The 24729-nt window shown below is 35.7% G+C and overlaps 2 protein-coding genes across 2 annotated transcripts; one reads left to right on the top strand and one right to left on the bottom strand.

Moving 5' to 3' along the window:
• Positions 1–326: 326 nt before the first annotated feature.
• Positions 327–5889, top strand: LOC131848855 (hsp70-binding protein 1). Its single transcript, XM_059198802.1, has 6 exons — positions 327–498; positions 1232–1312; positions 2220–2412; positions 3170–3388; positions 3821–3976; positions 5533–5889. Exons 1-6 carry the CDS (start codon positions 385–387, stop codon positions 5835–5837), a joined length of 1068 nt encoding a protein of 355 aa, XP_059054785.1. The 5' UTR covers positions 327–384; the 3' UTR covers positions 5838–5889.
• Positions 5890–10638: 4749 nt separating this feature from the next.
• Positions 10639–20085, bottom strand: LOC131848869 (collagenase-like). Its single transcript, XM_059198819.1, has 8 exons — positions 20034–20085; positions 17134–17188; positions 16121–16280; positions 14571–14737; positions 13578–13685; positions 12396–12541; positions 11584–11692; positions 10639–10781 (listed from the first exon to the last, which is right to left on the bottom strand). Exons 1-8 carry the CDS (start codon positions 20082–20084, stop codon positions 10639–10641), a joined length of 939 nt encoding a protein of 312 aa, XP_059054802.1. The 5' UTR covers position 20085.
• Between the last annotated feature and the right edge of the window lie 4644 nt (positions 20086–24729).

Below are 24729 nucleotides of genomic sequence, written 5' to 3'. Positions count from 1 at the left end.
ATTAATAACAATTATGGCATGGTGTCTAAGGTTTACGTATTGCAACGAAGTCTCGTTAATAAATAGTAATTTTTGATTGACTAGTGTTAATGTCAATGTCAAAATTGTTAACGCATGGCAGTATGAGCGTAGTTCCCTTTGCCTTTTCCTTAGAGGATGAACAGAACGAAAAAAAAAACTATTGAACGCAAAACTGAGGGCAATGTTCTTGAAGTTTCTGGAGAATTTGTACTGTTGAATAATGTAATTTTTTAAATTTATGCGTATTATTACTCATACATGATTTTTTTAGTCTACTATATAAACATATGTATACTCACTTGAGGAATATTTGTCTTATTAGTTGCAGTCAGTAGTTTTGGTGTTGTACTGAATTTGTCTTAAATGATGGGTACAAATCCTGAAAATAACCAAATAGCGGGTGCTCTAACATTTCCTAACAGAAGTCAGGATGTGAGATCTGTTCCTGTTCAGCCGCGGCAGCCCAGGAGTCTCCAGGTAAGATATACTACGTATATTTACTAATTTTCCTTATAATAAACTGATTTAATACAGCGTGATAAATCATAATGTTTCCCTTTCTCAACTTATAGAAAGACTGAATCTGGTTGGACCAAAAATATTGTGTTAATTTTTCGTTAACTTTTCATTGAGGCAATGAATTGATAAAATCATCTAAGAGAATCAAATCATAGAAGAAGGTAGAAGAAGATTTTTAGATTTAGGAGTCATTGCCATGGTTTCTACTATTTTACTTATTTCAATAGACAAGCAACTTGCTTTGTAACCAGTATTTCAGTTGTAGGGTAAGATATGGTAGTGTATTGGCTGGGTAGAACTTAGTTATAAGCTATATTACTGTAAAGTTTCATCAAAATTCGTTGAGTAGTTTTTGTGTGAAAGAGTAACAAACATCCATCCATACTCACAAACTTTCGCATTTATAATATTAATAAGATTTTACTCAAGTGAATTTCTTCTATTGGGTACTTTGTACTTGCACCAAATCTTAAAAATGTTAAGCTAGAAAAAGCTGTTAAAAGGACTCACTTGCTAGTTTCTTACATATTCATCTTGTGCTGAATTTGCATTCTGAATAAGTGGTAGAATTAAAAAAGAATTATAAATAGTGTTTATCTTTAACATTATCAATAAACATGAGATAAGTACTTTCAAAAGTTATGCACTTACATTTATTTGCATATAGGTTATTTCTAAATGAAATTTACAGGGTCTCCTGAGGTTTGCAATGGAAGCAACAAAAGCAGAAGATGCACCAGGGAACTCAGAATTTAGTCCTATGGATGATGAGGTGAGTCTTGTCCTCTTGATCTTCCTCCCTCCAGTCAACCCTCCATTCAGTTCATATGGGGATTGATATTACGATGGCCTAAGTCGAGATTCAATCACCTAGCCATGCCCTCAGGCTAAAGTTGAATTCGCCATGTAGAAGTTGGTCTTCAGATGCTCCATAAATCCTTAAGCAGGTTTAGAGTGCCATCAGCACTCGCCCCCTATCGTCTGATGAAGCTGTAAAGGCTAGCTGCGGAATTAGAGAAGTCCGAAAAAAACAATCACTTTCATCAATGAATAAAATATTGAAAATGTCTATAAATTGTCCATACAAAGAGTAATGTGATTCATTTAGTTTAAGACAAGTTCAATATTCATTTGGTGAAGCAGTAATGGCAAGCTGTGGTCAACAGCATTAGATTAATTAAAAAAAAACTGAGTCTTGGAAGAATTTGGAACATTTAGTTACCTGTCATGACTATAATTTTCATTGACTGCTTGCAATTGATAACTTTCTTTCTCGGTGATTGTGGTGATGGCAGCCTCAGTGGTGTAGCGGTTTATCAGCGGTTTAGTACACCACTTTACTTCAGATGGTCGCGAGTTCGATTCCTTGCACAGTGCAAACATTCATGAGTATCATTGTTTGTATCCATCTGGGTGTTATCTATGTATTTACAAAAAATATATCTAAGTATTTATATTAGTTGTTTAGTACCCATAACAACTCTGCTTACCGTGGGACTAGATGGTGCTGTGTTAATTGTCCAGGGTTATTTATTTACAACGCCATCTAGTGCCAAGCTAAGCTGAACTTGTGTTATGGGCAATAGTGATATAAATACATAATATAATATAAATATAAATACACAATATATATTTTTTTTAATTATAATTATCTTTATATATTAATTAATCATTCACAGAGGCGCAAATTCCTCGAGGAGGCATTAAAGAGTTTGACAGTGAATGTGGCGGAAGTGCTGCAGAGTTCCATCAAAGTGTTGACTGAGACGGAGAAGATCAGGAGCATCCAACTCGGGGAACCGCTGCCCAATGATGTGGACCTGGCATTCAACAACCTGCTGGAGTTCATTGATGATATTGATGTCGCTAATGGTATGTGCTTTTGATATTTCCTATTTCTTTTTTGTATAATCAAAGAAGAAGCGAAGTGTAAAGAAGAAAAGGGAAAACAAAGAAGAGAGGATTGCTTTTCCAGTTTGCGCTAGCCATATATGCTGGATTAACACCAATGAAGGATGATAGGATGGGCATGAGTTAGGTTCGTTAGCCTATTGTAATGAATTCAACAGGAATTTACCACAAGGTTTCCTGGAGGACGCATGGATGTCAATTTGACATTGTACAATAGATAGCAATGGGGTAATCAGTCCTCATTACTAAAAATTTCCCTAACCCCATTTCTATGTATATTATGCACATATTTACAAATATATTTATATCAGTTGTCTAGTACCCATAACGCAAGCTCTGCTTAGCTTGGAACTAGATGGCGCTGTGTAAATTCACCAGGGTTATTACTAGCAGTGCCCACGACTTCGTTCGTGTGGTTATTAAAAACACTTCATGCATATTTTTTGGGTAACTTATGAACCGTTTATGCAGCGCACGCAACGGAAGTCCTCAAATATGAATCATTTTCCCTGTTTTTGCAACATGTTTCACTGATGCTTCGCTTCTATTTGTCGTAGCGTAATGTTATATAGCTTAACGCCTTACTCAACAAATGGACTATCCAACACAAAAATATTTTTTCAATTCTAACCTGTACTTCCTGAGATTAGCGTGTTCAAACATACAAACTCTTCAGCCTTATAATAATATTATTATTTTACATTCATTTATTTTACAGATTTCTACAAAATGGGAGGCTTTGCTGTCTTCCCAATCTGCTATGGTAGTGAGAATGAGGAAGTACGAGCTCGGGCCAGCTCGGTGCTGGCGGAGACGTGCCAGAACAACCCGTACTGCCAGAGCAGAGCCCTCGAGTGCGGCCTCCTCAACGTCCTGATACATTTGGTGCAGTCCGAACGGGGAAACGCGCTCGCTAAATGCTTGTATGCTATATCATGTGAGTTCTGTTTTTTTTGTAAATTGAATTGGTAAACCTAAACGTAAGTTTAATTTTAGCAATAACGCTGGCAATATTATCTGATGCACAAGAAAGAGTGCGTAGCAGTTTCTATGTTGATTTATCGTATGCCTACTTCTTATATTATATTTATTTCAATAACATTTTTCTTGCTCGTTTTTCTTGTGATGTTTTGACGTATTGAATGCGTGGTAGATTAAAAAAATATGATTATTTAAAAGTGCCTATTTCAATAAATATTATTTCCATTTCTCTTTGTTTCACGTAATTATTAAATGATTATTTGTACTATACGTCTAAGATTTTTATTAACAGGCAATTAAAATTAATACCAAAACAAATAGTTTTATTTGATTATGCTCCAATAAAACTATTTGTATATTTCCAATAATGATGCCATACTTGTTGCAGGCGTGTGCCGTGAATTCGAGCCGGCCGCGCGCGAGTTACTCAGCCAGGGCGGGGCGGCGGTGCTGGCGACTCTGCTGCGGGCCCAAGAACCAGCCGCACGAACCCGCGTCGCATTCCTAGTGCGGCACCTCGCGCATCACTACGCTGAGGCGAAAGGTATAATAAAAAGATATTTTTAAAAAGCCAGGATTATTTTTTTCCCAAGCTAAGCAGAGCCTGTTTTATCAGGGTACCAGACAATTGATATAAATACTTAGTTACATTTTTTTTGTAAATATATAATATACATTGAAAACACCCAGACCAATACAAACATTCACACTCATAATGTAGCATTTGGGGGGGAAAGAGGATTGTTAGTAATGTGGACTGATGATCTTATTGCTAGCAATGTACCATGTCAGGTTGACATCCACGCGGTTCCCCGTGGAAACCATCGTGATCAATTCTTGGTGCATTTGTCACGATCGGGTAACTGACCTGACTTCATGCTCATCTTATCATGCTCCACTGGTGCCCCGCCGGCGTAAACCGTCAGCGCAGGCGAAAGCACCATTCCATTATCATCGTAAAAAAAAAGTAGCACGCACCAATCCAAAATAGCGGTGGCTTTATTCTACAGTACAGTATTATTTGAGTATTTAATTGAATTAGTGCTAATTGGTGGTTTGTATTCACACACTTAAACTTAAAAATGTAAAGTAATAATAAAATTATTTAAAAGAGCAACACGCAAGTTTCTTGCTCGTTCTTCTTGTGATGAGACAGCTTTCCGAACGAGCGGTAGATTATAAAATGTAATGACTATTCAAAAGTGCTTCAATGTAAGTTTATTTGAATAAATGATTTTCTATTCTATTCTATTCTACATAGGGACTTATGCGAATAAATCGATGTTCAAAAACTCGTAGACAATAGCAAATATAATGCACACTCGTACCTTGTTCTGCTAATGCCTTTGATGATTCATCTTCGGTAGATCCGGTCTTTGAATACGTGAGGTGAGGTTGAATGCAGAGATAATTTTCGCAACGATGGACATACACTCGCGCCGTAGTCACAGATACAACTGGGCGTGTGCATGGCAGCTTGTACGACTGCTATTGTTATGCGTTACGAGTAATAAACATCGATATTGAGGGTATATAAAAAAACTAACGATAAAATTAATCTAGAAAGTTCGCGACGAACCACATAAATAAAAATGTTTGTGCGCTGCGAGCAATCGAACCAGCGACCATCGGAAGTAAGGTGGTGTGCCAAACTAGACCACAGAGGTCGTCAATATATCGTCAATGTTTATTTATATAATATACCTATCAGTTGTCTAATATTACTGATACAAGCTCTGCTGTGAGTGAGTTATCCAGCCATGGTTATATATGTAAGATATATCAACTCTATGTACTAGTAAAAGTATGTATTATAATAAAATAACAACTCTATAACATTAATTTAACTATGTCTCTAACACAATTCACTTTAGCATTTAAAATACAACCAGCACATCCTGTGCTCAAAGACCGAATGCCGCGGCTTACAAAAACCCTCCCTTTTATACAGAGAAGATATGAGTGGGGGTTATACGCAACTAGTTTAACGATACCGAGTAATAATGAAACTAACTTCTTTTAATATTAAATATCAGATTTTTCGACAATATCGATGTGAACCCTGACATATATAATTATTTTGTTGTTTTGTATTTCCAGAACAATTTATCCAAAACAATGTAGTCCGGATCGTCATAGAACAACTTAGATCAGGAAGGGATGACACTTCAGAACACTTCCTTGGCATTCTCCTAGCCTTAGTCGAAGGCCTGGAACCGATCGTTCTCGAGCAAGCCAGGGATCCTAGTCTGAACCTGAAGAAAGTGCTAGAAGATCATCTCAAGCATCCAGAGCTGGAGTATTCATATATAGAAGAGAAGGAATACTGCCAGGAGATACTACGGCAAGTGTTTGATAATTGTTCTCCCATAGAAGTGTTGAGCGATGAAATAGCAGATAGATAGTTCTGGAAGCTTCTAGAATCTATATATTAGCAGGGTTCCTTGAGCTGGTCTATAGGGGCCGTTCAAGTATTACGTAAGCACTATAGGGGGGCGGGGGGTCTTTTCTTTGCTTATTTTGGATGACATGGGGGTGGGGGAGTCTGTATGATGATTACGTCATCGGTCGTAATTTACTTTTTTACACGAATGGCAACCCTCACATTGTCTTTGCTAAAAAAACAATACATTAATTGAGAGATGTTTACGTAAGCATGGGTGGAGGGGGTAAGAGCTTTGCTTACTTTTGCTGACAACGGGGGATGGGGGGTAAATAATTGTGATAAATCTGCTTACGTAATATTTGAACAGCCCCATAGGTAAGTAGTCACTATAAGGTCCTTTTAATCAACGTCAGGGTTTCATAGTTAGTTAACTTCACGAGTTAGCTATTATTTATGCCATACATTAAGGGCCAGAGGGGCATTGACAAATTGTGAATCTGTTGGTGTAAGTAGTTATAAATACCTTCCAAACGTTATATTTAAATCTAATATATAGAATTCTCGTGTCGTGGTGTTTGTCACCAAACTCCGAAACGGCTTTACCGATTTTTTATGAAATTTGGTGTACTCAATGATAGAACAGTAAAATAAAAAGAATGTATTAAATATATTTAATACATTTTTTTTTCACTTCTGATTTATTTTTATTATATTGTGATTTTGCATTGAAAAATACATAAACTTAAAATTTTCACCCTTTTACGATCAACCCCTGTTTTTTACGGCGATATTAGTACGTCAATTTATATGGTAACAACGTTTGCTAGGTTAGTTAGTATATACATAAAATAACTCATATTATAAGTATTATATAACAATGAAAAACTCTTTTATATCCCTGATTCGGTAATAGTAGCGTAATAATATGGCGGCAGATCTTGTGAAATACAATTATGGTATTTTACTTGTTTTTATGCGAAGCCAATCTTATATTTATAGATAATAAATAGACACCCTCGGTGGTCTAGCGGTTTAGCACAGCGCGTAACTTGCGATGGTCGCGGGTTCGATTCCTCGCACGACACAAACATTCGTATTCCTGAGTAGGATTGTTTGTGTCGGACTGGGTGTTTTCAATGTATAAAAAAAAATTGTATAAGTTATCTAGTACCCATAACACAAGCTTAATCTAGCTTAATTTGGGACTAGATGGCACCTTGTGAATTCTATTAAGATTATTATTATTATATAGTTAACTAAAGTAATGTATTTAGCCATTTTAAGAAACTATAACAATGTGGGACCTGGAGGTCCCGTCCTATGATTTCGCCACTGCAATTGGCATAGTCATGTCATTGTTAGGACCTAATTTATTAATCTAAGTTTGTATTTAAATGTTAACTATATTGTGCTCATGTGTGTGTGTGTATATTTTGTATATACTTATTGTAATTATAAGCATGTATGTTGGAAATTAAATTAATACAACTATATGGTCATTTCATTCAATTGTGTACAATTGTAACTGTTTATTGACGACTAATTTTGAAAGACTGCTCAAAAGATGTCACTCGTTTGTACCCGATACTTTGATAAATGTATATAATGTTGAATGGCGTTCCTCCACCGTGCGTTTTGTAGAAATTTTGTGACATATAATCACATTAAGGAGGAGATTAAGTACTTACCATCAGGTGAGCTGAGAAAGTTATATGTTTTAGTGTCAAGGGTACGTTAAAGGTAAGTATATATCAGGGTAAGAACACCTGACATCATTGACGTCAGGAATAACAACGCATAAAGCTTATCACGATCATCACATGATGACGTGATGTATGTACGTGCTGTTCATGTATTGGAAAATAACGGTAGACCTTGTGGTAAGGCAACGGTACCTACTTACCATCAAGTTCGCCGTCAGAAGGTTACCATTCCAGTCCCATAAAAAAAAACTTTGTTATCGGTGTTAACCTGCTGACTATACCATGGGATACAAATGTACCTAAAGATCATACAATAAAATAAACGAATTAACGAAAAATGGTTATATGCTTAATTTATATACGGTCGAAGTGGGAGCGAGAGGTATACCAGCAAAATCTCTGCAATCTAAAGCACGTTGGCCTGTTTATAACTACAGTAAGTTCTATATTAGAACTCCTACCAGATTTGTCTGGGTAGGGAGAGAAACACGAGCAGTGAAGGTGAATGTTCACGTATGTCGACAAAGGGCTCTGTAAATCTACGCCCTTGTCAGTCCTGGGAACTGCTCGGAGTCTCCCTCTCTGCCACACGATGGACCCGGCAGACACGATGGATGATCTTATTGCTAGCCATATCAGGTTGACGCGCGCCCTGGAATCCATAGTGATAAATTCTTGTTGAATTTGTCATGATGGGCTAACTGACCTGACCTCATGTTCATCTTATCATCCTCCACTAGTGTCCCGCCAGCGTAAACCGGCAGAGCAGGTGCACCATCCATTATCATCCTTAAAAAAAACCATGGAATGCTAAAAAGTTCGTTCAAAAAACGAGTTTCACAATTTTATACCGAAACTTTTAGTGCTTTATTCTAATACTGGCTTTTGGCCGCGGCTTCGCTCGCGTTAATTTATCCCCTTAGGGGTGGAATTTATCAAAATCCTTTCTTAGGGATGCCTACGTCATAGTAGTTTTATGCATGCAAAGTCTCAGCCCGATCGGTTTAAAATTGACAAAGTTTCATACAAACTTTCATCCCCTATTTTATCCCTTTGGGGGTAGAATTAATCAAAATCCTTTCTTAGCGGATGCGAACGTCATAACATTTACCTGCATGCCAAATTTTAGCCCGATCCGCCCAGTGGTTTGGGCTGTGCGTTGATAGATCACTATGTCAGTCACCTTTGAGTTATATATATTTAGATATTAAAATAAAATAAAATTCTATTATATTAAAAACTATAGTCAATATATAAGACATCTTTATTATAGTTGAAAAAAACTCTGTACATAACCTACAATTTCGCATAATCTGTTGTACACACGTAAATGTGTTTGCTTCTCGAATATTTCTATGTATACTTCCACCATAAGAAGTACTAAATACGCAGAAAACACTGTGACACCCGTCCAGGCGCGTTCCTTAGGATTACTGTAGCTGAATCTAGTACTTCGGTCCATTATTTATGATTTACACAAGTGTATAGACCTTCTAAATTATTTAGGTTAAAATTGAAACGAAAACTATTGTCTATGCTACTAAATTCACTCTGTACCTAAATCACGGCGTAGTATTTGAGTTGGCGCGAAATCAAGGTAGATATTTTTAGACGGCTCTATACAATTCTTGTCTCTGTAGCCTAGTGTTTTATATTAGCACAGATTATTTAGAATTAGGAAAACCACCGAAATAACTGAAAGACAATTGCACTTGTACTAACTATAACTAACTAACTCGTATTTTGAGAAGGGTGTGTGATGTGCATATACCCACACACAAGCACCATTAAACGCCTGCTCGCTTCCTGCCAGCAAACATCATACGGCAAGAGTCAGCAGGCGTATAACCAACTCCCGTATGTGGGGCCCTGCACATCACTTCCTCCAACCTTGTACATATAAATTACACCTTGCTTGGTGTTTTTTGCTTTATCTGTGGTATTTCACCTTTCTCTTAAGAAATTGTATGTATCTAAAATTTGGCAGACATCTCTACCTATATTGGTGTATAACAAGAATTGCTTAAAAAAAACAAAACAAAAAACCGCGGGTAAAAGCTAATATACATAGCATTTCTTTAGTACTTATACCTTATTACTATATACACTGTCGGATTAAGACAGGACTATAGGGGGCGAGTGCAGATGGCATTCCGAACCAAAGGAAGTACTTAGAGGAGCGGCTGAAGGCGAACTCCCGCCTGACGGATACGACTTTAGTTTGAGAGCACTGAGGGTCGAACCACGTCTCAGGCAGTTGTAATTTCAATTCCCGTTTGAATTGGAGGAGGAGTTAATTGGAGACTACAGCATGGCGTTTTACAAGAAGGGTATATTAAGGTTTCTTAAGCCGCGCCCAGGTTGATTGCACGGTATGGTGTGGTTGAGGTCATCGTCTTCGCTAACGAGGACGTTGTCGTGTGTGTGTAGAGAAAGCGTGATAGGGATGGAATGGGTGGATACGGTAGGAGGCTAGCTGCCGTTATGGGGTCTTTGGGATCAATAAGAACGTGCCTCGGGCGGCGTTCTCGAGGAGTCTTTTTTTTATGGATGATAATGGTATAGTTCACACGCCTGCGCTAATGGTTGTCGCTGGCGGGGCACCAGCGGAGGATGATAGGATGAGCATGAGGTCAGGTCAGTTAGCCCATCGTGGTAAATTCACCAGGAATTTAATTTAAATTTAAAACGATGGTTTCCAGGGGGATTCGCGTAGAGGTCAACCTGGTACATTGCTAGCAATGGGGTTCATAAGTCCAGATTACTAATAATTCCCTCTCCACCCCCCCTATCTCGATGCAATAGGTAGTTACTGAGTATATATTTATATTTTAAAAATTACGTGTCACGTTTTTCCGCGATGGACTCGTAAACTACTGAACCGATTGCAAATTAGATTTGGATATTGTGTGCAATTTGATCCAACTTGAAAGATAGGATAGCTTACATCTCAATTTATAGTCGCTATATTATTTTATTCAAGAACCTTAGCCACAGCCACTCGTGGCCGTGTCTGCTAGTAGAATAAGTAATAAAAAAGAGCTATAAACTAAAATATTGTAATTAAGTATAGCCACATAACAGTCATAGACAATAAAAATCTTCAATGCAATGCTTCTATTCATTGATCTCTAGGGGTGTCTTAATTTCTGCATCTGCGGCTAAGTGGAGGGGTTGACTCTTGTCTTCCAAAGTCCAGTCGAAGTCGATGCCGGTCACTTCTGTGTACCAGTCGTGGTAATGACCAGGCCGGACGTATGCTGGAATGATAAAATGATATTTCAGGACAATTCGCTCAGTACTGAATGATAAAATGATATCCAGGACAATTTACACAGTGCTAAATGATAAAATGATATCTCAGTGCAATTCACACAGCGCCATAGTTCCAAGCTGTTTAATTGTCTAGTACCCATAACACAAGCTTTAAGCAGAGTTTGTGTTATGGGTATTAGACAAGTATAATTAAAAATTTTCTTTGTAATCCTTACTAAATAAATGCGAAAGTAACTCTGTCTGTTTGTCTGTGCACTTTCATGCCAAAACTACTGAACCGATTTAAATGAAATTTGGTACACAGATAGTTTAGAACATGAGAAAGGACAATGGCTACTTTTTAATGCGAAAAAAGAGCTGTAAGGGAGATATCGTCATGTTTAAAGCTAGAGGCTTGACACTTGTTTTTAGGCTGTTGATTGAATATAAATAAATGTGACATTCAAAATGTGTAACCCTTAAGGGGTACAAATTTTCATCCCCTATTTTATTTCACCTAAAATAGGGGATGAAAATTTGTCATTCGTTGTCTATTCCACGCGAACGAAGTCGCTAGAAAACGTAGCTGTACCTGCTAGTACATTTTATATATAGAAAACACCCAGACCATTCATATACTGTTCGAGAAATCAAACCCACGACCATCGGAAATAAAGCAGTATACTAATACCACAGATAACATAATATTACATACTAATACATAAAAGTTGTTTCATGAGGAAGAGACCTTACAAGATAAGTTGAAAGAAGAAGAAGTTAAATAGTTAAGGTAAATAAAAACATTACCTGAAGGGAAGGGACTGTTGCAGCCGGCTGAAGACCCAAAGCTGACGATGCCCACCATTGTAATTTGACCGTCTTCATCCACGACCGTCAGCGGACCACCACTGTCGCCCTGGTGACAATAAAATTACGCAAATTGTAACTTGAAAATGTAAAGTAAATAATAACAACCCTGGAAAATACACAGCGCTATCTTGTTCCTAAAATACCATTCTACCTCCATTTTTGTGTAATATTGCTACGAATAGTCATATAAGGAACATATTCATAAATTACGTTAGACCGCATTAATTTTTTTTTACCCCTATGCTTCCTAAATCATATTAATAAAAAAAAAGAAAAATGATGTCACAAAGTACATGATCCTTTCAAAAATAAAATTAAAAAATAAATTGGAATGGAACAGGTACATTCTAAATTTATAATAAAAATAATAAAGTATTATAAAAATAAATTTAATAAATACAATTAGAATGTACCTACCTCTATATAATAATTGTAAGGTATAAACGTCTTAGCATTTATTTGTAAGTTTATATTCTACTAGCTTTATTTATCCCCTTAGCGGCTTCGCTGCCTACGTCATAGTTTATTTATCCCAATTAACAAAGTTTAATAAAAACTTTCATCCCCTATCCCTTGGGGTAGAATTAATCAAAATCCTTTCTTAGCGGATGCCTACGTCATAACATCTACCTGCATGCCAAATTTCAGTCCGATTCGTCCAGTGGTTTGGGCTGTGCGTTGATAGATCACTATGTCAGTCACCTTTGGGTTATATATATTTAGATTGATTTAATAGATAAAATAATTACCTGACAGGAAGATTGTGCCGTATCATTATAATACTCCGCGCATATAGTTCTGTCCTGTACTATACCACTGGAATACCACTGTCTACACTCGTCATTGGAGATGCCTCTCAGGAACACCCAGCGCAGCACCTCAGAGACTGCACCGCCTGTATAAAAGAACAATTATAATTAATAGCTCAGTTTGTTCAGCTGTTTCGGAGGAGTATGGCAATGAGAATTATATTTTAATGCTGTTGGCCGTAGCCGGCCTTTACAGCTTCATCAGACGATAGGGGGGCGAGTGCAGATGCAGCGGCTGAAGGCCAACTCCCGCTTGACGGATATGACTTTAATCTAAGGGACCGCTAGGGGTTCGAACCTCGGCTCAGGCTGTCGTAATTTCGATTCCCGTTTCAATTGGACGGGGAATCGATCTGAGGGGCAACCGGGGGCACCGGTGTGGAGCGTCAGGGCGCGCGCAGGCGCCCGGTTGATTGCGCGTATGGTGTTTGGGGTCGTCGTCTTCGCCGGCGAGGACGGTGTCGTGTGTGTGTCGGAACATATATGTGTGTGTGTGTGAGTGTGTGAACCCGTGAGGAGGTTAACTACCGTTATGGAGTCGTGCGTCGTAACAACGTGCCTCGGGCGACGTTGTCGCGTATGTTGGATATGTCTCCTCGGTGCATATAAGGGACTGTTTAGTCAAAACGAAAACAGATTCTGATGAAAGGTCTGAATCAGATGGCAGATTATTTTCCAACTGGAAATGCCATATAATTAATAATTCTTAGTTTTGACGCCGCGCAATGTGATTTTACGACGCGGAGTATCGCGCGCGGTGACCCGTCAGAACATGTATTAATACGTGAATTACAGTAGTACGTGAATTCCTAGTTTAATTTTTTGCCAATCCGTCCCTTACACCCTGTATATAATAATAATAATCTTAGGACAATTCACACAGCGCCATCTAGACCCAAGTTAAGTTAGCTAAAGCTTGTGTTATAGGTACTAGAGAACTGATACAAATACGTAGATTTTTTTTTGTAAATACTACATATTTTAAATAGAAAACATCCAGACTTATACAAACAATCATACTCATGAATACAAATGTTTGTGCCGTTCGAGGAATCGAACCTGCGACCATCGGAAGGCGGTGCGTTAGACCACTGAGGTCGTCGAATATAAGATAATTATTACCATTCCACGGGTCGTCTGTCCGTCCGTAGCCGCTGACTGTGAGCCTGATCCCGGTGTAGTCCAGGTTACGCTGGGCACTATTCTGCAGGCGGCAGGGTTGGATGTATTCTGAAGGGAATTAAAAACATCCAAATAACTATTTTTATAGAAGCCAACTACGACAGTGTCGTGGCGTACTGACGTGGCGTGGATGACTGTTGGACTTACCCGCGACTTCGTTCGCGTGGAATTTAACTTTATTGTTCTAAAATAAAAATAGCCTAAGTTAGATCTTGTTACATCAGCTACTTGCCAAAAAAAGTCCCATCAAAATTGGTAAAGCCATTTCAGAGATTAGTCGGAAAAAACAGGCAGATAAAAATTGTAGATAATGTTATTTTGGAGTATGTACCGTATTTATATTCATATGCTTGTAGTAATAAACGGTTATTTCAACATTACAAACAGACACTACAATTTTATTTATATATATAGACTAGCAAACCCGCGCAACTTGGTTTGATCATTATATTACGCCCAATCAACATATAATATATACAGAATAACACATCGTAATAATGTTTCATTAAGTAAAAAGTCAAACAGTACCAAACATCCATCCATACTCACAAACTTTCGCGTTTATAAAAATACTAGCTTTTGCCCGCGGCTTCGCTCGCCTTAATTTATCCCCTTAAGGGTGGAATTTATCAAAATCATTTCTATGGGGATGCCTACGTCATAGTAACTTTATACATGCAAAATCTCAGCCCGATCGGTTTAAAATTGACAAAGTTTCATACAAACTTTCATCCCCTATTTTATCCCCTTGGGGGTAGAATTGATTAAAATCCTTTCTTACCTACGTCATAATATCTACCTGCATGCCAAATTTCAGCCCGATCCATCCAGTGCTTTGGGCTGTGCGTTGATAGATCACTATGTCAGTCACCTTTGAGTTATATATATTTAGAATAAGATTAAAAAAAGAATTTTTATTCTGTTCAAACTTACGGCCATAAGGTACGGAGGTGTCGATGCCAACAAGAGCAATGTCATCGGTCTGCACGGAGCCGGAGCCCTCGTTGTACCTCGGGTGGATGTACTTGCGGGTGCTCTCAATCAGGAACTGAGGACGGGTCAGATTTGTCAGGCCGAAGCGGACCACGAAAGTGAAACGGCTGGAATTAAAACGTTTTGTCAGTGAAGCATATTTTGGTGAATGAATGAATGAAATTGATTATTGTTCCTCTCAAAGAATCTAAAAATACACAATTATGTATAAAAAAAATTAAGTAACAACGGGAGGACTTATCGCTGAAAACTGATCTCTTCTTAAGAATGGAGAAAAGTGATGAGCCTCGCGTCTGGTAGAGGTGGTGTAACAATAATAAAAATTTGTAATTCATCATTCACTTCCATAAAATATGATTTGGATTCTGTTAAAATGACAAATAGTTGTGTAACTTATTTTCAATTTTGGATGCTTCGGTTCTACTAGGATTTCATAAATTGACAAGATGTCGATCGCAAAAGCCAAACAGGAAAAATATCTGTCTGTCTGTGTTTTATTTAAAAGGTACTAGAATTATTCGAGGTATGTTTACACTTCTACAATTTATAACTTCTTTTTCTTAAAAAGTGTACGTACCAGGTAATTATAAATGTAAAGAAGTCTTAATTTAAGTAACGACTCCAAATATATTATACTCCAAATATTACTAATTACAATAAATAGTGTTGCTGTGTCAGAAAATTAGTTGTAATTTATACCAGGTTCACATAAACGAAGTAGAAGATTGTTCGTTTTTAATATTATTTTATTTACGATATCGAAATATGTGTTAAGGGGATACCGCCATATGTAAACACATTTTTTTAAAACTACGATGTTAGCAAACTAGCGTTAGGTTTCTTTGTTGAATAAATGTAGGTATCAGTTATTATTTTATAAAAATTAGAGGTAAGTTGATGCTATCCTTCTTTGTATCTTATACTTTTAGGTCATCATCTGTAAGAGTGAGTGAGATAAAGATATTGTACTCTTAAGTGTGTTGTGTTGAAGTCACTCGTCTACCTTCCTTCTCACTCCAACGTCTAACTTGTTGTATTAGTCCGTATAATGTTGAAGACATATTGGGGTCTCCTTATACTTCATGTACTCCTAGTATTTACTATTATTTTATGAATAAATGTTACACTACTTAGTTTCGGGGCAAGATGTAATTAGATGATGAAATGATGTCACCTGCGTAAATGTTGTGTTAGTGGGACGTAAGTGAAGAATAATTAGAATGAGAACAAAATCAGGTCATAACTGACCAGAGCTTGCGCTCAACATGGGGAATTGTTTCCAAATTAACCATAAAGGTTTTCAGGCGCAATTACGTCAAGCGTGACTGTTACATTGCTATTAATGGACCCTATTAGATAGTCTTCATTGCTTCACTTCAGCTCTATTTTTCTATAAAATGACATTTTGGGGTCTCCAAATCGGAATGGAAAATATTTAACGGAAGCTATAACAAAAATTTTTGGTGTTAAATCTTAACATGATGACTCACTTGCCAACACAGTGAGCTGCAGTAATGACCCAGTTGTTGTGGATCACGGAGCCGCCACACGAGGACACGCCACCAGCCGCGCTCACCATCCGCAAGCTGATCTGGTGAGGGATCTGACCATCTTCTGCCTCCCAGCCAGCTACGACGCGGGAGTTGGCATCTGCACGAATAAAACATGTTACGACTTGTTTTCCAACTTCGAACGTTATGAGAAGCGTTTTGGACACAGTTACATCAATATAATAATTGCAATTAATTATGACTAGTAAGAAAAACTCAATATTGTCTACTAAGCACTGCCGTGTCTAAACTGTGTCACCCAACCTTATATTTTCCTATTGTCATTTAGTATATAAGATCAATATTTCTATGTACATATTGTCAGTCTATTATCATCTGTAATATACATCCTCTCAACCGACAGCCTCGTATCATTTACTCGAAACAAGGGAATAAAGCATAAGTTAAAATTGAGTCAAATATCACTTTAAACTTTAAGTTTGTAACTTTCTTTTACTTCCTTTTCCCCTATTTTACATTCTTATTTTTCCCCCTTTAGTTCTCTCTTCATATCTCCAGCATTTTCTTACTCCTTCATACTTTTTTAAACTTTATTTTTGATACTGTATTTAAATATTTATTCATAAATTTTGTATATTTTTATAGCAAATAACATTTTACTTGTTATATATTTTTAGGACATGACTAATTCATATTAGGGCACCGCCAGCAATCTTTCTCTGCACAACTCATGGATGCCTGGTAGTTAACGCCGCAAGAAGTCAAGTTACATGTAACTTGCATTAAGTAAATTCTTGATTTATTGAAACAGTCAACTTATATAAAGAGAATAATTCTCGAGTCATATTTGAGAACTGATAATATCTTATTTTTTTAATATCAAAATGGAGAGTGACTTCAGCGAAAATATAACCAATTACCATCTATTTGAAATTTTTACATTTTAGAATAACTTTATTAAAAACATTTAAGTGAACGAAGTGTCTACTTACTGCTACGGATATCCTCTATGTAGGCAGGTTCGCCATCCAGCCGAATTGGGTCACCCTGGAAGACAAAGTCTCTTTGTAATACATTTAATAGATACAGGGGTTGTCAACGCCAAATTTCTAAAAACAAGGATTTGAAGTTGGAATAACCGGGACAATTAAGTTTAAAACCATGACTCTGTAGTATACTCGTTATAATTATATTATTATATAATATCAATAGTTATATAAGTAATGTAAATATAATGTAGAAATTTTGAAAATAGATCTTATCAATTTTAAAACCCAGGACGCTAAATACTATCAAGTTATAATTATATTATTACATAATGTCAATAGACTAAATCAATAAAATTCATGTAATGGTAATAATACTCTACAATTCGAGCAAGTATTGTAAAAATGGCGCGAGAATTTTGAAAATACATGATCTTATCAAGGCGTTTTAAAACCCAGGACGCTGCTTAAATACTATCCAGGACACCCCAGGACACTACAAAAACTAGGACATATCCCGGGAAAACGGACGGTTGGCAACTATAATTTAAGGGACTAAGAGAGAAAAGACGATAAAAACTTCGAAGACTCAAATAAGTATATGCAAAGTATAATCTAGCATACACTTGGGACAACCTTATTGTAGATTTTTTTTATATGGGTGACAATGGAATGATGCACCAGCCTGCGCTAACGGTTTACGTTGACGGGGCATCAGTGGAGGATGTCAAAATGAACATAAGGCCGGGTCAGTTGGACTATCCTGACAAATTCACAAAGAATTTATAACGATGGTGTTGGAAACTATTTTTATACCTTTTTTATTATCTATGTTTTTTTATAATATTATATTGTTTTTATATGACATAAGTCAATTCAATACAAAAAATATTCTACATACTACAACGGTGCCGTTTTACTTTTTGCTCGTCATCTTGATCTCCATCCTTCACAGATGGTTTCCAGGGAGAACCGCGTGAAGGTCAACTTAACTTGGTAAATTGTTAGCAATGGATTAGTTCACATTACTAACAATTCGCTTCCTCATTATTGTGGATATTTTTATGGGTATTAATAGAAACATATATATCATGTTTACTGCTACTGTTTAGGTTGAAGAGTAATCGTCTATCATGGTATGGACATGTAATGCGTAGGAATGAAGATAACATTTTAAGAAAGGTGTTATATATGAATGTGGATGGTTATAAGGGCAGAAGAAAACCGAAAAAGAGATGGATGGACTGTGAAAGATGATATGGTAAGAAGGTGAGTGAATGGCGCGATGACTGCGAACAGGGATGAATGGAAGCGAAAAACATATTACGCCGACCCCAAATAAATGGGATAAGGAAGAAGCAGATGATGATATCATGTTTACTGCATATGCTAAAGAGTCACCAGTGGAGGATAATAGCATGGGCATAAGGTCAATTCAAATAGGCCAGTTCTAAATTCATCACGGATTAAGAGGTTCGCACGTAATCATTCTGACATTGTACGTTGCTACCAATATGGTTTCTGTAGTCTAATGGTTTAGTACACCTATACCGGGTTCATTTCTTTCTATACTACAAACATAGTAATCATGAGTATGTTGGTATTAGTCTGGATGTTTTCTATATATATTAATATATACAATAATGTATCTAAGCATATATAGTACCACTTGTCTAGTACCCGTAATACAAGCTCTGCTTACCGTGAGACTAGATGGCGCAGTGTTAATTGTCCAGGATTACGTATTTATATATTATGTCGAATTTCTACCACTGAGCGACCAAATATTATTATTATGTACAGCTCTACAATAAATTTGTGTACCAACACAATAACAATCTGATCACTTCAAACCCGGCATTGATAACGTGATAGCATTTGTAGAATCTCGGACAATTATAATAAATGTTAATCACTTCATATCTCGTGTCAGCAGAACGCCTAATTTTTTATCTACAGACGATTAATAACGGAGATTAAAATGTACCTAAAACTAATTTAAGTAGCCGATAATATTTATCAATAATATATCTTCCACTATTAAATTATTCCTCTCAAACAATCAAAGGTTGACTATTATAATAATGTGTGCTTGGACAATTCACACAGCGCCATCTAGTTCCAGTTGTTATGGGTACTAGACAACTGATTGGTATACTTAGATATATATATAGATCGTTCGCCATCCTACTGCGGCTAAGCGCCGTGCAATATTGTGCATTGTGCATCTAAATATATATAACTCAAAAGTGACTGACATAGTGATCTATCAACGCACAGCCCAAACCACTGGACGGATCGGGCTGAAATTTGGCATGCAGGTAGATGTTATGACGTAGACATCCGCTAAGAAAGGATTTTGATTAATTCTACCCCCAAGGGGATAAAATAGGGGATGAAAGTTTGTATGAAACTTTGTCAATTTTAAACCGATCGAGCTGAGACTTTGCATGCATAAAACTACCATTACGTAGGCATCCCCTAAGAAAGGATTTTGAAAAATTCCTCCCTTAAGGGGATAATATAACGCGAGCGAAGCCGCGGGCAAAAGCTAGTCTATAATAAAATTGTGTACAACATAATAACAAAAACCACTAGTCGAAATTCGACCATAATATAAGCTCATTATGGTTGAATTTGTGGTAAGTCTATACTCAAATAATGTTTAAAACAACAAATATTAATCTATTCTCAAATTGACCATAGACATAATAACATTTGGTCATCAATTGGTATAAATTCGACCATAAAACAAATTAATTATTAGCAAATTTATGGTACGACTATAGACAAATTCTCATTTTGACCATAAACTTTGTAAAAACAGTTGTACATACATTGATTCACTTTACAACTGAGTGTGTTGAAAATTATAAGTGTGTTGAAAATAATATTTAATCACTCACCTGAGCATATCCCAGGGCAAGTAGAAGCCCGACCACATATAATACCTGCATGTTTCACACCTATTTGTCGACTGACGATATGTAGTATAAAAAAATTATAATTATAATTAATTAGGATTATCACATTTAGACGGATATAATCTTGGAATTACTTTATCAGGTATTATGATGTGATGATTTAATTGATAATTGTCATCATTATGGTGATTACTGTGAAATCACTTCCGGTAGGTATGAACATCGACATATTCTCTAAATCTGCCTGAAAAAAGATTTAAATGTTGTTTAAAACACTTTGTAAACGGCGTATTATAAAATTTAAAAGTTCGTTAACGATAATAATAATATAGAAAAACAAAATTCATAGCATTGACAATTTTATCTGATTGCACTAAGAATGAGTGCGTAGCGGTTTCTATGTTTGATTATCGCATGCCTCTTACTTGTTACTGTGTTATCTATACATCTATACATATAAATAAAACATAAACATCTATACATCTATACATATAAAGTGTTTGTTTGTAATATTGAAATAATCGTTTTTTACTACATGTATATGAATATAAATACATGGTACATACACCAAAATATTTTTTTTTGCAATTTTTGTCTGTATGTTCTGCTAATCTCTGAAATGGTTGGACCGATGTTGGAGGGACCTTTTTCGATAGGTAGTTGATGTAATAAGGCTACTTTTATTTTAGAAAAATAAAGTTAAATTCCACGCGGACGAAGTCGCGTGTACAGCTAGTTAATTATATAAAAAGAAAAAATCTATTCAAAAGAGCAACATACAAGTTTCTTGTGATGAATCTGCGTTCCGAATGAGTGGTAGAATAAAAAAATATGATTATTTAAAAGTGCTTGTATTGAGTTTATTTGAATAAAGATTATTTCTATTTCAGGTCATATACAGTACCTACTATCAGCTCCCTAATTATATAACACATTGAAAGTTATTTCAGATTGTCTATAAGAGATTGCTACAAACGATAAGGCCTTTTGTCAAGCACATTTGTGCACAATGTTTTATTTGTAATTATTTCCGCAGTATGTTCAAAATTTATTGTAATATAATTTATTAATGGATGACTTGTAAATAATTATGAGTAATATAGTAGTTAATTTAAATATGCGTGAAAGTAGAAATATAATGTCGAAAGAGTTAAACTCGGAGCAGTTCCTGAGACTTGTGATCAGGATGTACCTTTATTTATTTATTATTTTTACGGCTCTGGAAACAGGTCCTTTTAAGCCCAAGGATAAGTCACGGGAATTGCTCTGAATTTCAATCTTTTCGACTTTATGCACGATGGATCCGACTCTTGCAAGGTGAATGAAATGCTAAGTCTCTCGATTTTGACATCATTAAAAAATGAAATAATATTGTAAACATTTTTATTATTATCATAACTAAGTACACAATATAGGTACAAAATATCACAACAGCCTTAAAACTATTTATTAACAAAAATATGACACCGAATAATGTAAAATTTGTGAATAACTCGCCAAAAATTAGAACTTTAAGATACAAAATTAACTTCAATATATCAGATTGAAGAAGCTAATATAATAAAAACCTACTATACATAGCAGTTTGTTTATTACTTTTTAACATATTTCTACCAAAACTACCATTATTTGGTAGAAATGTGATGAATAGTAACAAATATATTTCGTTTGGTGCAATATGCTTTTCGTATTATAAAAATTACGTATTTTGGTTTTGTATTAAATTATAAATATAATAGTTTAAAATACCAAGAGATTATATATAGACTATGACATAATTATAAAATTTTTGCAATAAATTATACAATATGGATAGTGATGTAAAATTAAAATTTGATCAAAATTATACATTCATAAAATTATTATGCTTTATTTTTGGGTCTGTGGTACTTTTCATAATGGATTCATATAAACAAAATATGTTTAATTCGCTACCATTAGCATGTGTGAGACAAATATTCAGTGTACCTAACCTAACCTGACCACCGCTACTGGAAGCGTTACGACCTCTATATTGGTGATCAAATTTCGACCGTTATTGAGTCTACATATTGCAACACGTGTTTCGCCTTTGAACAAGGCATCATCAGGTATTGAATAGATTTCAGATATAGCTTGGAAGCCTGGTGTTGACTGGTTGGAGACCAGTTTAAGATTTTTAAAATGAAGTAAATTAAAACAACCAGTCTGGAATCTGTGGTCATAATAATTAGGGCGAGTTATTTGGACTTGTATACAAATCTTTCTACGTACATTGAACACTGGGTATTACTAACGAGTGGATCCAACAAAATGGGTAAATTACAAGAACTGTGTCAAAAACCATGTTCAGAATTATCAAAAGTTTTTTTTATTGTATAATAAATATTTTAAATATAAGGCAATATTTTTTTAAATTCTAACCTACAGTACTACAGTCATGCTAAGATTGCTTTAAAATAATCTACATATAATTAAAAACAAATTGAAGTACATAATATGGGAATTCTGGATCAAAACTCAGAAGGGCCTCTTAAATGATTTAGTTTCGTACTTTATTTAGGTGCACTGCACTTACCGTGCCAAATATTGGCGCCAAGAGTTTGGTGTTGCCATATATGTACTATGTACTTACTTAAATATATGACATAAGCTACACCTAATAATTATATGAACTTTTTTTACTTGTTAATTTGTTTATAAATGTATTTGGTTTGATTATATTATTTGAGATTTCGTAATAACATAGTATATTTGGCATCGGGCAATATGAGATGGAAAAGGGTATGAGAATGCACACAACACTCAGTAAACCACAAAGACCCGTGGAACAGACTCCATACGCCTCAATTACAGGAGCCGGACCAGCTTTTCAAAGTTGTTTTAGAATACAGCATAAAATTATTACTAATGCACCACAAGCGAAGTATCAATCAACTAAAGTGTTGACAAACTATCTCAAAATGAATATCGAACCTCGCAAAATTCACCGCTATGATGTGACATTTAGACCAGATAAAATGAAAAATTGATACCCAAAGCATTCATAATGGCCAAAAATTTGCGATTCCCAAAGGCAATTGTTGCATTTGATCAAATGAAGAATTGTTATACCTTGAATCCGTTTTCAGAGGTACCGGAGAATGACCGTTTAAATATTAAGGTGGAAGTAACTGATAATAATGGAAAAAAGGTTCCATTTGAGGTGTCCTTCAAACATACAGGAGTTGTCGATCTGGATAAAATAATACAGTACATGAAGACTGGTGGTACATCTTTGAACCCGCATTCTGAAGCAATACAATGTGTGGACGTGATACTGAGACAAGGGACCTTGGAGTCATATGTCAAGAGCGGCCGTCAGTTTTACAGGCGCCCCCTCAACCCAGTAGATCTGTCCGATGGCTTGGAGATGTGGACTGGATTGTTCCAACCCGCTTTATTTACCAGCAGACCTTTTGTGAATATAGACGTTGTCCATAAAGGGTTCCCTAAAAGCCAACCCCTTCTAACAGCATTCATGAAGGACTTTGGTTTAAATCCAAATCAAAGTTTGATGCAGAGAAATTGGGCTGTGTCGCCATTACTACATACTACTTAAAATTATTGGGAGAATGATAAAAGATCAATACATTTTTAACAATAATATGGACATTGCTACTGAGCCAGTATAACAACTTGGAAATTATTCACTTTTCAAGAGTATTCTACTTTACGTAAAACATTCAAACTCAAGTTAAGGGTGAATTAATGTTCCATGTCATTCTTGCATTTATTTTAATACCTAGACGACCTTATAAGTACAAATTATCACCTCACTTAAGCATTTTATAATACTTTAGTAACGTCTTTATTCTCATGAATTACTGTTAATAAAACAAATAAATTATCAAAAATATACAGGCCACTACTACAGATGCCTGGTTAGATCTAAAATTTTGACAGAAGCATTAAATGCATTATTTAGGCTTTATGTATGTAGCATCTTAGCTAGTATTAAAAAGAAAAAAATATATCACTAGACAATAAATGGTGCTTCATCGTATGAAATTTAAAATAATGTAAAAGTTCCGTTCTTTATATATTTTTAAGCGAAATCTTTTTTATGGTTATTTTGTATGTCATTTTATATATTTTTTTAAATACCATAATAAAAAAAACTGTCGTAGATGTAATCACTTCGACAGATATTTAATTTCATAAGGAATAACTATACATCACTACTAAGTTACTGCATTTCTTACTATATACCATTTATTGTCTTTTCAACACACTCTCTAGTAAATAGGATCTCAATTTTAACGGTTTTCAATATATAACGCAGTTCATAAAACACGAGTGCGTTCTAAACAAAAATGTGAAGTTACATTCCATAGCCGTACTATTTGCTATTTATTTAAATTTCGAACATTATGGCCGCGTGGCTCCATCCAGTAGGCAGCGCGATGATTTAAAAAATTAAAATGGCGGGAAAGCAACAGTGTGCATCACAGTTTTATGGTTGAGTTTATTTAAAATCAAGTGTGTTGAAAAACGTCGTACGATATACGTGCGTATTTAACACACTCGGCTCTACTCGAAATTCCACCTCGTGTGTTATAACTATCATAACGCACTTATATCGTAACATAAGTTTACAATATATTTTCTACTTTCATAATATTAATAATAATCATAATTCTAATTAAATTAGATTTGT

The sequence above is a fragment of the Achroia grisella genome, unplaced genomic scaffold, assembly GCF_030625045.1.
Source record: "Achroia grisella isolate CSIRO2021 unplaced genomic scaffold, CSIRO_AGI_Agris_v1 utg598, whole genome shotgun sequence".
In the NCBI taxonomy this organism is placed as follows: domain Eukaryota; kingdom Metazoa; phylum Arthropoda; class Insecta; order Lepidoptera; family Pyralidae; genus Achroia; species Achroia grisella.
Note: the sequence above shows the minus strand (reverse complement) of the source record. Positions and strands in the feature narration are given on the sequence as shown.

What these genes read in the sequence shown, in the direction of transcription:
- LOC131848855 (XM_059198802.1), top strand. Translation starts at nt 385, where the DNA reads ATGATGGGTACAAATCCTGAAAATAACCAAATAGCGGGTGCTCTAACA. An exon ending in GGCAGCCCAGGAGTCTCCAG is followed by an intron (nt 499 to 1,231) that starts GTAAGATATACT and finishes TGAAATTTACAG; the next exon opens with GGTCTCCTGAGGTTTGCAAT. An exon ending in TTAGTCCTATGGATGATGAG is followed by an intron (nt 1,313 to 2,219) that starts GTGAGTCTTGTC and finishes AATCATTCACAG; the next exon opens with AGGCGCAAATTCCTCGAGGA.
- LOC131848869 (XM_059198819.1), bottom strand. Translation starts at nt 20,084, where the DNA reads ATGCAGGTATTATATGTGGTCGGGCTTCTACTTGCCCTGGGATATGCT. An exon ending in GCAGCTCACTGTGTTGGCAA is followed by an intron (nt 14,738 to 16,120) that starts GTGAGTCATCAT and finishes TTTTAATTCCAG; the next exon opens with CCGTTTCACTTTCGTGGTCC. An exon ending in CACCTCCGTACCTTATGGCC is followed by an intron (nt 13,686 to 14,570) that starts GTAAGTTTGAAC and finishes AATTCCCTTCAG; the next exon opens with AATACATCCAACCCTGCCGC.